Source organism: Odocoileus virginianus, chromosome 13, assembly GCF_023699985.2.
Source record: "Odocoileus virginianus isolate 20LAN1187 ecotype Illinois chromosome 13, Ovbor_1.2, whole genome shotgun sequence".
NCBI classification, from domain to species: domain Eukaryota; kingdom Metazoa; phylum Chordata; class Mammalia; order Artiodactyla; family Cervidae; genus Odocoileus; species Odocoileus virginianus.
In genome coordinates this window covers 16,498,562-16,514,480 of record NC_069686.1, presented here as the reverse complement: position 1 = coordinate 16,514,480, position 15,919 = coordinate 16,498,562, and the positions used below count along the sequence as shown (strand labels likewise).

Sequence of the window (15,919 nt, the reverse complement as noted above, 5' to 3'; positions counted from 1 at the left end):
GATAACTCAAAATCTGACAGGACTCAAATCTGAGAAACTGGATTAGGCCTTGGCTTAATTTCGGAGATATTTTCTGACTGGAAAAGATGTTGGAAGGTAATTTTCAAAAGTAAATTCATCCTCTGTCTCTTCTCACTTAGTTTCATACACATAAAAAATGGCAGGGTAAAAATTAAATTTCAAAAACAGCATGCATTTCTCAGTGGGCAAGGAATAGAAATAAAAGGAGTGACTGGGGTTGCAGCTTGGGGCCCACTGAGTTCTATGTTGCAAGGAAAATGGGGTTTGGTTTCTAAGGGGTAAAGAGCACTAAACATAGCCCTCATGAGGAGGGGCCCCGAATCAGATTCACACCTTAAAACAGGTCAGAATAGAAGTCATTTCTGTTAAAGGGGAGCTTTAAAAAAAAAAAAAAAGATGATGATTAAATTCCAGAACCCTGGTTTAAAAAAAAAAAACAAAACAGTGTGGTTTCCTTTATGTGGGAAATGTGTTTCATGGTTTCCATACTAAACAAAAATAAAATGCAAACAAATGGTATCAAGATTTAAGCAGTTCATCTGGCCATACTATGTTCTAACACTTTTTTTTTAAACTGATCATTCACATAAGAAAACACATCTTACAAGTTTTTTGTCAATTAAAAAGACAGTATACCAAGGAATAGTTTTATTACTAGATTATCCCCAAATTTCAATTTTTTGGTTTTTATTTTTAAATATGCTACAATGTACTATGCAGCATTTTCATTATCATTCTCTTTAACTTTTGTTTTCTCATTCCTTTATAATTGGGAGGAAATCCTAATTTAATGGCCTTCTGGAGTGCTTATTTTACTCTTCCTTCCCCAACATTCAATAAACTAAATTATCATCTTAAAAATTCAATTTTGCATTTAATTGAAACAGTGTTGCTATTTTGATACTATTTTGGAAATAAATTACTGAACACTTACTGCTTCGTATCAATCTAATTTCATGACCAATATAAATTCACAAAATCACAAATAAATTCTCTAGAGGTGTTCTAACACGTACAGATCTCCATAATTTTAATTTTGTGGAAGCTTTAAAAACTGGTTTTAAAAACTATCTATGTCTTCAGGAGTCTGTACTTTTTGGTCTCAGGACTCCTTCTAAACTCTTAAATATTACTGAGGTCCCTAAAAGGCTTTTGTTCATGTATGATACATTTTTTGATATTTACTGTAGTAGAAATTAAAAGAGAAAATCTTAATGTTTCAATTCATTTGAAAACAATAAACCCATTACATGTTAACACAAATTACTGTTTTGTGAAAAACAACTATTTTCCCAAAATATATATAGAAGTTAATGAAAGGCCATGTTTTATATTTTTGCAAATCCCCTTAATATCTAGGCTAAAAGAAGACAACTGGAGTTTCATATTTTCTTCTGCAGTCTGCAGCAGTATGTGGTTTGGGCTGAAGCATATGAAGAATATCTAGTCTCACAAAGATACATGGATGGAAAAGGAAGAAGTAATCTGTTAAGTCTTTCAGCCAAATGTGCCCCACGTATTCTTCTTTGATGCTATACCAAATTTGACTAGTGACCGTTTCTTAAACATCAGTTGTAGTGTAGAATCTGAAAACATATTGATAAACTTTCCACATGTTTATTGTTAGTCTATCTTTCACCCACGCATGATTTGTAAGATAAGTTGGTCATTTGAAAACCACTGATTCACTGAACTATCATAAAGATCTTGCAAATGTTGGCATATTTCATTACAATACAGTATTCAAAAAAACCCTATTTATTAATTTCACACTGTCTATCTCATCAGAAAAGAATGAAATTATTAATACATTATCAAGTTCATAGTAGTAGATTCAAGTTTTCCTAAATTCTTATTTTCACTGGAAAGTCCAAATTTTATCATTGGAAGCAAATAGATTTTTTTCCTTTGAAGGACAGGCTCACTTATTTTTTCAGAAAATATCTGTCACTTAAATACATGAGTCACTCAATAATCAGTCTGTCAGTCTTTCAAGTATTGTGTTTCCTGAAAAATAGCATCTAGCTCAGCTTGCAACTCACACAACTGCTCAAGTGAAAACAATATATATGTTTTTTAAAATATAATCATCTTATTTGGGGATGCAGCAGAAGTGCTTTATTACAGTACAGTTCCCATTTTATCACAAAGAATATTACAAAAACATGCAGCAGGAACTACAAACCAGAAACACAATGAGATACCACTTCACACCCATTGTCTAAAATCAAAAAGGAGGACAATGATGTGTTGATGGGGATGTAGAAAACTGGAACCCTTTTGTTGGTGAGAATGTAAAATGATAGCCACTTTGGAAAAACATTTTGGGAGTTCTTCAAAATGTTAAACATACAATCTAGCAATTCCACTCCTACGTATATATCCAAAAGAAACAAACACATGTCCACATCCAAAAACTGTACAGAAATGTTCACAGCAGCATTCTCTCGATAGCTAAAAAATGGCAATGCTGTCAATCAATGGATAAGTGAACAAAATGTGGTATATCCCTACAATGGAATATTATTCAACCACAAAAAGGAACAAAGTATTGGTAAAGACTACAACACAGATGAAGCCTGAAAATATGCAAACAGTCAGAAACAGAAAGCCATTTATTGTATGATTCTACTGATAAGATATAATAGGCAAATCCAAAGAGACAGAAAAGTAGATTAGTGGTTGCTGGGGGATAAGGGAATGGGGGAATGTAGAGTGTCTACTAATGGGTATAGGGTTTGGGGGTGGTGGTGAAAATGCTCTAAAATTATACACTGGTGATGGTTGGACAAGTCTGTCCCTGTATTAGAAACCACTAAATTGCATACTTTAGTGACTTTTATAATATATGAGTTATATTTCAATAAAGCTATTATTTTAAAAAGGACATGCAGCATTCAAGGGTCAAGATTTAGTGAAAATAACTCTTGATGTGTTCATCAAGGTTATTGTTCAGTGAAACTAGCATTTTTCGTTAACTGCACGTGGATGGTCATAAAGAATACTGCTACTATTACAGTTTATCATCACAGCTTTGATTTGTGCTAAGATACAGCAGTTTTAGCAACTATCAGTGAAAATGTCAACACAACAAAAAAGGCAAGTAATTTTACTATTATTATGAAAAGCAGTTTGACATCAAGGACTTCTGAGAGGGTCTCAGGAATCCTCAGTGGTCCACAGACCACACTTTGAGAATGCAGCTTTAAACCACAGCTTCAGAAGGCTCAAATGCAATTAAAGGCTTCCTAAGAACACATCGAGACTTCGTTGCTCAGTTGTGTCCAACTCTTTGCAACCCTATGCCTGTCAGGATCATCTCTGTCCGTGGGATTCTCCAGGCAAGAATACTGGAGTGGGCTGCCATTTCCTCCTCCAGGGGATCTTCCCAACCCAGGGATCAAACCCAGGTCTCCTGAATTGGAAGGTGGATTCTTTACTGCTGAGTCACCTGGGAAACCCAATTTTCTGTGTACATATCACAAATTTCTCTAAAGAAAGAGGGTAATACCATTATTCAATAAATTAAATACAAGTTCCCAGCTTGAGTTTGAAAGGGTCAAAACAACAAAATAAAAGAGTGAAAGAATTTAGTGTACAACAAAACATTCAATAAAATACTAAGTAAATAACATTACTAAAGTAATGACTACACTATCTCTTTTAAAATTGTATTATTTCATTCTTACAAAACAAAGAGGACACTTCTGAAATTTCTACCCATACTATCAATGATAACATATCTAGCACAACTATGTTTAGGACCTACTTCACACTTCTAAGAATAAATTATCACAGAATTGAAGAATTTTAGGTCTACAAGACCTAGACATAGTTATGTAGCCCAACAAGCACATTTTACACGCTGAGAAAACTGAGTTTGTAGGAGCAAAAGTAACCTAGCCACAACCACACAGCTAGCTAGTGAGTGAGACAGCATGAACACTACCTACTCCCAGTACCATACTTTCACTATGCCAGTCTGATTGCCCAACCAAATAAAATGCATAAAACATATAATTTACATCACACCAAAGACAGTCAAGACACCTTACCTGCCAAATAAAAATTCTGTGATGCTTGAGAGTACCGATCAGATGTTAAGAAAATACATAAAACGGAGTGACAAGAAACAACAAATGTAACTGGCATAACAGAAATCAATCCTTGACTTATAAAAACTATCATCTTTCAATGAAGAACAATTCAGAACACATTTTGATGTTGATTTTTTTATACAGACACAGTGAAATGTATCATCATCTTTAAAGATAGCCAGATTCTGATAAACACTTAGAGGGAAAAAATTCCCTACATATTAACATATCAGTGAACTTATCTATGGCATTACATGACTTAGAAGACTCACCTGCAGGACTGTCAGCATTCTCTCCTGGGTGTAGCTGTATACCAGTAGAATCTATAGAGTTTACTGTAACTGTCTGTAGATTTGGCAACTGACCAGTGCTTAGACTAACTGGAGTTGAAGTCAAGGCTCCACCTGCTGCAACTTGACCAAGCGTGAGTGTCTGAACAGGCGTCAAAGTTATCTGTTGGGCAGCAGTATTCTGTATTTGCAAATTCTGCAAGTTCTGAACCCCTTGTACTTGAAATGTTTGCCAAGTTATCTGTCCAGAAGGGGTCACTGTCTGTGCCTGAATTAAAAAGGTTCCAGGATTCAGCTGCAACTGAAGATTTTGCAAAGCCTGTTGAGATATATTCTGACCACTGGCTTGCACACCATGGATTGTCTGTGGTGTAATACCTTGCACAATTTGGGCTTGACTGGTTGGCTGCTGAGACTCTTGAAGTTGTAGATGTTGTACAACAGGCTGTGCTGTAGAAACCTGAATATTCTGAGCCTGTGTCTCTTCAGAAACAGGCGACTGGATATAATTTCCCTGAAGATCTGAAGAATGGACTTGCCCACTAGTAGTAGTCAAGCTGTTTGTATTTTGTTGTAATATACCTGTACTATCTATAGTAACAGGCAACTGTGATGAAGAGGATGTTGGCACAAATAAATCTGTATCAGCATTAGTCTCATTAATATCAGGAGAAACCCGCTCACCAGTCCTTTCTGAATTGTCTGAACTCTCCATAGCTTGTCCCGTGTTTATCAAATGTCCATCAGCATTAATGCCTGCAGTCATTGTCTGAGAACTGCCCGAGAGTCCCAAAGAATCTAGATCGACACTATTGATTGGTACAAAGGTAATATTTCCTGGAAGACCAAGAGGCACATTAGCAACTACTTGGGTTTGGCCAGGAAAAGATGAACCACCAATTGCAACTCCCTGAACCTGGACTTGACCAGTCTGTGGTATGAGATTCTGGATATTAGCAGGAGGTGTTCCAGAGGCAAGCAAGGTTTGATTAGAGCCAGGAATGATCTGAATTTGACCACTTTCTTGATTTATACCCCCATTATCTGAAGAGCCTGTGAAACCAATCTGAACCTGCTGACCATCTGATGACTGAATCTGTGGTATTACTTGATATTGAACATTGGACACTGTACCATTTGATGAATCTGATCCTGGTGCAACTGAAAATATTTGCTGATTCTGCAAATTCTGAAGGGGAAGGACATACTGCCCACTGGAAGTAGCAGCACTTGGAATCTGTACTAGATTGCCAGCTTCATCTTTTATAGTTGTAGGTGTGGCTGACAAAACCTCCCATCGGTTTGGTGCTCCTCCTAACTGTGCAGAAGCCAAATCACCTGTCTGGATGAAGAAAACAGAAAATGTTATGTGATATGTATTTGTGGTATATTTAATCCAATTCTCAAAAAACTTTAAAAACTGATAAAAATCCTTATCACCTGAAAATTCTCAGTAACACAACAGAGCTCAAATACAGCCAAGTACTGTATAAACTATGATAATCATCATTTTCTATTTTGCTAGTTATTGCTAAGATAAACCAGGATATTTGAGCAGGAAAAAGTTCAATTAGAATATTCTTTATTTTATGACTACAAACTGATTTTCCAATCCCTCATCTATGATCCCTCTGATGCTATACAGTTAAAAATAAAAGAAACAGGTAGAAAAGATTATGAACAGCTCAAACCAAATATGCCTCAAACACGGAAGAGAGTTCAAAAAGTATAAAACCCACTAAAAACATTATCATTAAATCAGGTGCATCATATTTGTGTACAAAAGAGAAACATTCTTAGAGCAGTGTCATCAGTTCCTAGAATCAGAAATAAGATTTGTATATTTTTGCTATCAACTTTAAATCACACAATTAAAGCTACTCTTTCATGGCATGTAGTAAAGTACTCTGGAGTAAATACAAGATGTGAGTGATTCCTTTAGTGAGCCATCAAATTCTTTACTTTTGCATGAACTACTAAAAAATATATGAGACCTTAAAAATGTTTAATGAGGAAAGATTATTGCCTTGTGACTACACTGCAAAGTCAGTCCATCTAAAAGGTTTTTCTAGAATCTAAAAGCTGGAGGAAGTAGATTGTTGCTTTACCTCCTATTTCTCTTTAAGTTTGCAGTAGGATATTAAACATTATATTTTGCAATTCTGTTATCTGCTAGAATTTCAGGTATCATCTCCATTATGGATTAGACAAGACTAGAAAAATATCACTGTAGGAAAGTACAAAGCAATAAAACCCAACATATCAATGTGAAAGGGTAAATTTTTTAAGGGAGTAATAACAAGTACCATGGTAGGGACTTGTAAGATTATATAATCTATTGCTTACAACTATTCTATGAGGTAGTATGATTATCCCCATATCACAGATGACAAAACTGAGAACACAATCAGACAGCTATCAAATGTCAAATGTCCAAAACAGGATTTAAAACTAAGTCAGTCTAACTCCAGAAGCCATGCCCTTAAATACTATACCATACTTGTCTCTCACTAAGACCAAGGGTAAACACACAGGGAATGAGATCTGTATGAATTGATCACCATCAAAATAACACCACCCCTACTCCATTTCCTTCTAGATCTGTATGTGATTTCCTGTAACTCCACACATCACTAGACAATGAGAACATGAAGATATCTAAACCAGAATTCTCAACGTACAATACATGCCTGAGGTGCAAAGGATCTCTGAATCCTCTAAAATAGCATATCAACTTTTTGAGAAAGTTCAATTGGAAGGATGGGGCTGGGGGGACTGTGACCATTAAAAACAGGCGAAGACAAATAGTATTCTCTCAAAATGAACCATCCCACAAAATTTAATACAAATATTATAGAACCAGAGGAACTTTTGATTTTTTATGGAGACTCACTATCTAATTTTCATGTGCACACGCAGCTGAATGTATATTTCAATGAAGGAACCACAGTTTAATGACTCAATTCAAAATATTTGAGCATATCTGCCAAGAGCAAATAACCATTAGTAAGCCCATGAGATACAATTTTTATCTTCAATTGGTTCACTATCTATTCAACCAGACATACACATACATGTTACTACTATGTGAACAGTGGTGTACACTATGCATAGGATCAAAATACTTTGGGGAAATAGAAAAATGAAAAAAGACAAGACTTCACAGAAGAGATTTTTTAGGTAATCATGAATAAAATCTAAGATTTCACTGCAGGCAGTGAGGAAGCAGAGCTATAGGCATTAAGGTATAGAAATAATTAACTCACAGACAAAAAGAAACTTAAAAAAAAAAAAAAGGATAGTTTGGAGTTGAAGAGAGAATCCAGAAAAGACTCATATTCATAGAACAAAATAATGGGGAAGAGGACTAGACATTTTTATCAGGTCCTGTAGTAAATGGCTCCATAGATCATACTAAGGAGGTTGGACTTTATCCTACAGATAGTGAATGAAAGCTATAAAAGCTTTTGAGGCGAGTGAGTGGTGCAATCAGATCTGTGTTTTATAAAAGTAAACTAAGACCTAGTGAAGGAGACTGAAAGGCTGAAGACAAAAAAGTCACAGAAACTGTGGGACCAAGTACAAATGTCCAGGCTTGAACTAGAATAATGATCTATCTTTTAAACACAAACATTTAAACTTATCAAACTTAAATTGTTAAAATGAAGCAGTGGACATTAAAGTCATGTATCATTCTTCAAATTCTACCTGGTATAGAAATTACAAGTTTAAGTCATCTTTCCCAGGATTAGAGTAACATATTTACATTTCATTTCAGTCTCTTAGCATTTTAAACTAAAGACATTCATACTGAAATCTAAAGTATAGTGTTTCAAATCCAACTCTTATTTTCTTAAGGTTATTCTTTAGGGAATCGAACTTGAATTTTTTCTGACCAGCATTATATATACCATCTTTCAACTTACATCAAAGAAGATACCTCATATACAAGTTAATTTTACAATACTGCTAACCCTAGGTATCCACAGGGGATTGGCTCCAGGACCCTGTGGATACCAAAATCCCCACGCTCAATTCCCTTACATAAACTGAGGTGTAACAGGCAGGCCTCCAAGGATTCAGAGCCCACAAATACAGAGGGACAACTGTACTGGCATGCTGTCCCTTTTCTTCCTTAGAATTTATGGCATCTGAGTACTTCTTTTAACAACATCTTTATAAGAACAGGTATTAAACCATCAGTGAACAGCTTTCTAGTTCAAGAAATTCTTGAAAATAAATACAACTATTCAGATGACATACTACGCAATCACCCCCTTCTCCAGAAGCTAAGTAAACTACAGTACTCTTTCCAATAACACAGGCCATTAATCAAAGGGAAGTCCCCAAACCTAGGCTAAAATGATGTACTTGAACTTTTGGGTAAACCTAAGGTTAAAACATATATAACAAATATTTATGAACACTGAAACAGAAAAATACTAGACTTTCACGATTTAAGCTAAGACAGTAAATGCTTAGAGGAAAGGAGTATATTGCACTAGGAAAGAAAAAATTCAAAACTGGGTTCTAGCCCTAGCTATTCTATAATCACCTAGAATTATAGGTGATTTAGATCAGGACTCAATTTCCTTAGGGGAAAAATATTACCTTGCAGGGTCATAAGAGCCTAAACAAAGTGTTAAGCTTTATAAACTGTAAAGCACTATATAATCCTACAGTGTCCTTACAATGACTACGATTACGGGACAGATTTGAAAAACATCCAACTGTGCCTAGCAGAAAGATCAATAAATATTTTTTAAGTAAATAAAAATATCTTATTTAAAAATTGCAAAGAAAATGATAGGAAAAAATGGGATCAATAAAACTGATCTTGAGATATTAGTGTCTTCAATGAAAAACTCTGTACCAGTTTTAAATCAACTCCACAAAAAAAATATGCCCCAAAAGCTTCAAAACTACAAAGCCTACAAAAATGATTTCTTTTAACAGAAATTTCATCAGTAGTATACTAGTAAAATAAACTAGAACATTTGAGACCAAAAAAAAAGTTGTAAGAATGTTTGATGTTGGGCTACTAGAAACAGTATAGACAGAGAGACATAAAAAACACATAACCCAGGCAAGAATTAGTATTTGGTTTGGGTTCAAGGTAACCCTCCACATTAAGCTTACATACTAAGAGAAAAATCGTGTTTCTCTCAGTAATTCTAATATTCTGACAAAACACCAATTAACATGGACACTGGCATTATTTAAAACCTTGTAATTGAAGGTAGTCCAAGTTTCCCTCTGTACACAAACACATAATCACATGGTTTAAAAAAAAAGACCACAACCAAGAGCAGCCCTGGGACATTACTACAACAAATTCATTACAAGGGTATTCTCCACTGCAACCAGGCATAAAATGGGGAGACAGGGGAGAAGGGGGAAATCCAAGAATTTATCTTTTCAGATAATAACTGTGTAAAGGAAAAAAGAACAAATTCATACCAACTTATTACATCTCATTTGGAAAGGATTAATAACCCCTCAGTTCCCACAAATGGCTTTACAAAAGCCAGAAATAGGCAAGAAAAGAGTAACTGGAAACAAGTGTGAAGCTAAGGTGGAAAAAAAACAAGCAGCATTCTAGGGCAAGTACTGAAGTTTCTTAAAATCTTCAAAGGGAACAGTAAAGAACATAGACTACAAATATAAAAACAATTACCCAATGAATTCCTTACAATGATAGTGTAAGTCTTATCTGAAGAGTCAAAATAATTTTTATATAGTAAGTTATTATTCACTTTGCAGTTCACAAACATTTATGTAATAAATGAAACATTACAAGTTAAACTAAAATTTAGGCAATGTCTTTCATAACACTTACTTATACAGATTAATAATTAAGTGCAAATGAGTAATTCACAGGTTCACACAAATGTAGACTGGATGAGTTAATACCTCAAAGTTCTTCCATTTCTATTTCTTGATTTACTACTAAAACTAACTACACAACTTAATAATAAAACATAAAAATCTTTCCATCAAATCAATTTTGAGAGTCTATGCTGTGGGACATTACAGGTGAGGCTGCTTTGTGATTAGACCTATTCAACACTATAATGAAGGTGCCAAAAATTCTTGGCCAGGATCCAGGATGAACACAAATCATAACAAATTCTAAACTGAAAATATGTAAAGCAAGTCTGTAGTTCAGCTATTGGCTTTTCAATGCCCCTTTAATCCTAAAATATCAAATTAGTATAAAGTTGCATTTTAAAAAGTTTTAAGTAGAACGTTGTATATTTCAACTTGATCTTAAACATAATAATACCATATGCAATGTGGTATCCTGAGTTGGATCCTAGAACAGAAAATGGAGTGATATCAGAACAAAGTCTATAGTTAATAACACTACCAATGTTAATTTTCTAGTTTTGACAAATGAATCATGGTTAGTTATATCAATATTAGAGGAAGCTAGGTGAAGGATAAAAGGTAATTTTCAGTTCTATCTTTGCAACTTTTCCGTAAATACAAAATAAACCCAAAATAAAACTTTTAGAGAGCACACCTACAAAAGCTCTCCATAAACCTCTCATAATTCCTAGTTGAGGAAAGTCACATTATCCAAGCACATTTTTCAAGTGGGGAAAACTCCTATGAAATCACTTAAATTCTCTCCTATCTACTGAGATGTCCACATCTACAATTCATTTTTGAACTGGGAAAATAATTTTCCCATTTGGTAACGCAAACACGCTCAAGACAGTCATACTATTTTTTACTCAGTGAAAAATATTATGCACAAATACCAAACATACAAAGAAAAAGTGCTTACAGTGATTGTGGTTCATGTTAATCTGGCGGGAAATGTGATTTCAGTAGAGATCTGGTAGTTCAGAGGAGGAGCTGAAGAGGCAGGGAAACAACTTCCCTACAAGTTTATGGCCACAGTAGGCTAAGGTTGGAAACAGTATCCTATTCCTCCCGTTAGACTTACATATACATCTATATATACATATATTCTACTCCTAACTTCTTCCTTCACTTCTCTCCTCCCCCAATCACTGTGCTGATACCTAAACTTGGTTAAGTTGCAGTTACAAAAAGTTCTTATTTGAAAAACTTAAAAAGATAAGTAGACACAAACTGCCTTGCAATTTTACTCATGTAGTGTTCAACTTTTTTTTTCCTTTGGCACTGTGGGCCTAAAGGAACATAGTTCATAAAAGAGGTTTACCAGTTCATAAATTTGTTTGAAAGTAACAAAGCATCTCACATACATAATTTTATGCCTTTACATTTCAACCTGGTTACAAAAGAACAAAATCTAGAATCATACTTTTAAGTCAGTAAATCTATTCACATCCCTCTACAGTGTAATTTCAAGTATTAAAATTACAAATACAATATTTAACAGTAATTATTCAGCTGAACAACAGCTTCACTTTTAAGTCTTGGAACACTAAGAATTTCCTGCGGACTACAACAAACTTTTTCGTCTACAGTGACAATTCAAAATACTACAACACAGACCAATTCCTATAAACCACATTAAAAAAAAACACAATAATGTAAGCGGTTTCAATTATTTTAATAAGTGAACACATCTACATGTTAAATTAATGCAACAACAAAGATTCAAACGAATGTAAACTTCACAATAACCTTAAAAAACTGTTTCTAGCTAATTTGTATTAAGCCCTCCTCTAACACTGGCCAGCTCCTCCCCCTGCCCCAGACAAACTAAAAACCCAAAAAGAAGAATCCCACCACATTCCATCAGACTAGCAACCACAATAAATGAAAATATAGCTTTGTCAACCAAATTCAACTGTAAGCATGGTATGCATTAGCATTCACGTAAATATAATTCCTTACACGTACTTGTTTCTTCTTATTCAACTTCAAAAGCCAAAATATTATCTAAATAACTTCACCGATTCCAACGATCACTTAAACTCCATTTAAGAACAGTTACTGCAAATTTAAGTAGCCTGCAAAAACTAAAATTCTATCATTTGGAATGGCCATTAAAAAAGCACTCAAAAGGTGTTCATTCCTGTATACAAAAGAGTAGTTCAAAGAGTAAACCTTCATTCCTTCAAAAAAAAAACGATTTAACATTTAAGTCAGTAAGATCTAGTAACTCCCAGCAGAAAAAGCTCCGAGTCCAAAAAACACTAGAAGCTAAAGACACTGGCTCTGTAGTTGATACTATCTATGGCCGATAGGCTGTGCTTGAAATTTTTGTAGCGTTCGGAGAAGGAGTTTTCAGCACTGATATGAATTTGCTCAAACATCCATTTTGGAGGCCTCTACCCCCACCCTCTCAGACTTCATTTTGTAGTGAATGTGGATGGAGGTGCTGCAGTGACAATTTAGAGAAAGCCTAGGCTGGCTTCTGATCCAAACCAAGCACGCCAAAGAGCAGGAAAGGGTGCCCCGGCCGCGCGGCCGTCCTTGTCGCGGCAGGCGCGGGCGCCGGGGAGGCCTGCAGGCGGGCGGGAGCGCCGCGGGCCCGGGATGGCGGGCGCTGGGCCTCGGCGGAGGCGGGCCGCGCGCGCGAGACTTACCGCTCCGGCGGCGGCGGCGGGGGCCCCGGCTGCGGCGGCCGCCTCCTCCTCGTCGTCGCCTGGCGATGGCGGCCCTATCTTGCTGCAGGTAGCGGCCAGCAGAGCAAGCGGTGACGGCTGAGTGTCCTACCCCCGATGGGCGGGTTCAGAGAGGGAGACAGGGGGAGGGGGTGGCGGTTAGGGCCGGGCCGCCGCTCACACAGGAAGTGCGACTGTGGCCTCGCAGGCAGCGCCCGGGCGAGCGCCAGCCCGCGCTCTCCTCCTCCTCCTCCTCGACTCCGGCTCGCGCCCTCCCGCTCGCACGCACACCGGCCCCACCGTCCGCGGGAAGGCGGGCGGCGGACTGCGCGCCGGGCCTCCACCTTCCGCCCGGAACCCACCCCCGGGAGGGCGCACACTCTCTCACAACCGCGCGCACACACACACACACACACACACTCAGTCTCTCACACAAAAAGGCGGCGGGCGGGGGAGCGCGGGCGGGGTCGGAGCGTTGGCGCCTCGGGCGGGCAGCTCCCGGGGCGGGGGGAGGGGAGGAGAGAGGCGCGGAGGGAGGGGAGAGGCGAGGGGAGGAGAAAGCGGCGCGAGGGGGGAGCCGGGCCGGGGCTCAGCCGCTCCTCACCTGGGCCGCCGCCGCCGCCGCCGCCACCGCGCCGTTTCCGTGCTGCTGCTGCTGCTGCAGATACTCGCCGTGGCCGCCGCCGCCGCCGCTGTCCACGTCCAAGGCAGCCATTTCCTCTTGTTTCACGGGCTTTTCGGGAGCTGCAGGCACAGCGCGGGGGGGTGGGGGTGGGGAGGAAGGCGGGTGGAGGAGAGGGAGGGGGCCCGCGGGCCGAGGCGAAATTACTCCGAAAGCCCGGACCGAGTCCCCTTCCCCTCCCCCACCCGCCCCCCGGCGGCGGCGGCGGCGGCGGCTCCCTCCTCCCCTCCTGCTGCTGCCCCCGCCCGCCGCTGCCTGTAACCCTCCTCCTCCTCCTCTTTCCCTCCTCCTCCTCCTCCCCGCACTGCCCCTGCCCCCTCTCCTCTCCTCTCCTCCCCTTTCCCTTCGCGCCGCTCGCTCTCACTCGCGCTCGCTCCTCTCGCACCGTCAGTCACTCACACGCCCGCCCGACCGCCGCCCGCGCCCGCACACGGGGGGATGCGCTCCCGGCGGACCGGGCCGCCCGCCCCGGGCCCGGCGGGGACACTGCGTTGCTGGGGCTTGAAGGGTGGACGGTAGCTGGCGGGGAGGGGAGGGAGGCGGAGGGGATTGCGGCTTTCTGCCTCTCACAGACACTCGGTCGCACACAGGGGGCCGGGAGCCGGCGGCGGCAGCCCCCGGCTGGCTGTTGGCGACGGCAGCGGCGGCGGCGGCAGCAGCAAGGGTTGCTCTCTCTCGGTTTTACGTACCGGTCATAGTGTGTTTAGGGCACCTCAGGCGGGGCTCCCCGCCGCCTTACACATGGTGAGGAGCGAAGGCGGCGGCGGCGGGAGAGGATGCGGGAAGCGGCGGCGGACACGGCCGGAGCGGTCCGGGGATTTTTTTTTCCTATTTTGATTGACTGTGCGGGAAACACAAAAGGTGGAGCCTCCAGCCCAAAAGGGGGGAAGAGGGTGACAGCCCGCCCGGAAGTTCCGCCCCTCTTCTCCGCGCTCATTTGCCATCACGGTCTTCGTCGCGAGCTCTCATTGGCCCAGACGCCCGTCCGTCACTTGGCCTGGCGGCACGCTTCCTGTTTGCCCCCCGGGTGGAAGGGGAGAGACAATGAGCGGCCGTGGCGGCGTAGGTTCCCGAGAGCGGCCAAGGCTAGCCTGTTACCCCGCTGTGCCCGCCTCGTTCGTCGGCTGCCGCTGCCAGGGCGAAACGCAGGCCTCCTCCACCTTGTAGGCGCTTGGAGCACGCCCCGGCAAGCCGTGAGGGAGCTGAGCTGGGGAGGAGATCCCGTCCCCGAAGGCTCGGGCTCCACTCGGCGCTTCCTCCATCCTGGCAGTAGCCGGATCTCCCCAGGGCCTCTCGCTCTCCGAGCCGCCGGTTTCCTTCGCTGCCGGGAGGCCGCTGCCGTTCAGCCCCGGGGCTGCTGCTGCGGCCGCTGCTGCTACTGAGCAAACCAGGCCCGCCCCGCGAGCCCGGGGGGAGGGAGCTGGTATTGGGGGAGACACCCCCTCCGAGGCTGGAGGAGGATTTTCTCTCACACACGTTCAGCTCTTAGATTCGGTCTGAGCCACCTCGTTCCCATCGCCCTTTGCCCCTGGTTTCCAAACTGTCTTCCAATTATACGTACCCTGGAAGCAGGCATTTTAAACAGGAATCTCAGTTCACCTCACAGATAGGAGAGCTTTCATTCTGGCCAGTGGCACCGAAACAGACAAGTATATTTCATTTAACATACAGTGTATATATTCAAAAGGACAGAATCCTTAAAAAAAAAAATTCAGTCACATAATCATTTTGTTGCACAAACATGTTATTTAATCGCCTTGGTAGCAAGTGAAATATCTGAAAAAACCCAGCAGTAATTGCCAACGTTTTAAAAATAGTGAATCTCAGTGAAGTATCTTTTTTTCTTGGACCATTCATTGAAAATCTCGTTTCACTTACTGGCTAGGTTAACACACCTTTGCTGTTTTGCATCCATGATATCTTGATATCATCCTGGGTGGGAGAAATTCTCAGTTTTATCTGTGTGTTTTGCCAAGAGACATCCCTGCCTATTACACACTGAATCTAATTGCCAAGAAAGAGGTTAAGCTCAAAGAAGTGGATATGCTGTCCACAGTACACTTTTTATTAGAACTCTGGCTCCAAAAATTAACGTTCCAGTTGTGATTGTTTGGTAAATAAAGTTGTACTGGGGGCAGGAGTTGTAAAGTCCAAACATTTCAACAGGGTTTTGTGTGCACTGACAAGAATTTAAGAATCCTTATTTGAAAGACGGAGTTTGCATCTCATTTCTTCTATTTCCATCTTCTGCTCATTGAATCAAAAACATGGTATGATTAA

General features: G+C 40.5%; 1 protein-coding gene across 1 annotated transcript in view; it reads right to left on the bottom strand.

Annotated features, from left to right (window-relative positions):
• SP3 (Sp3 transcription factor) overlaps positions 1-14,416 on the bottom strand; it is a 54,921-nt gene extending 40,505 nt beyond the window's left edge. Inside the window, exons 1-4 of the mRNA XM_070476005.1 lie at positions 14,329-14,416; positions 13,562-13,701; positions 12,940-13,065; positions 4,391-5,750 (exon numbers count right to left, since the gene is read on the bottom strand). Of these exons, the coding sequence (XP_070332106.1) occupies positions 4,391-5,750; positions 12,940-13,065; positions 13,562-13,701; positions 14,329-14,335 (1,633 nt within the window). The 5' untranslated portion in view covers positions 14,336-14,416. The remainder of the gene's footprint in view (positions 1-4,390; positions 5,751-12,939; positions 13,066-13,561; positions 13,702-14,328) is intronic.
• Positions 14,417-15,919: the final 1,503 nt, after the last annotated feature.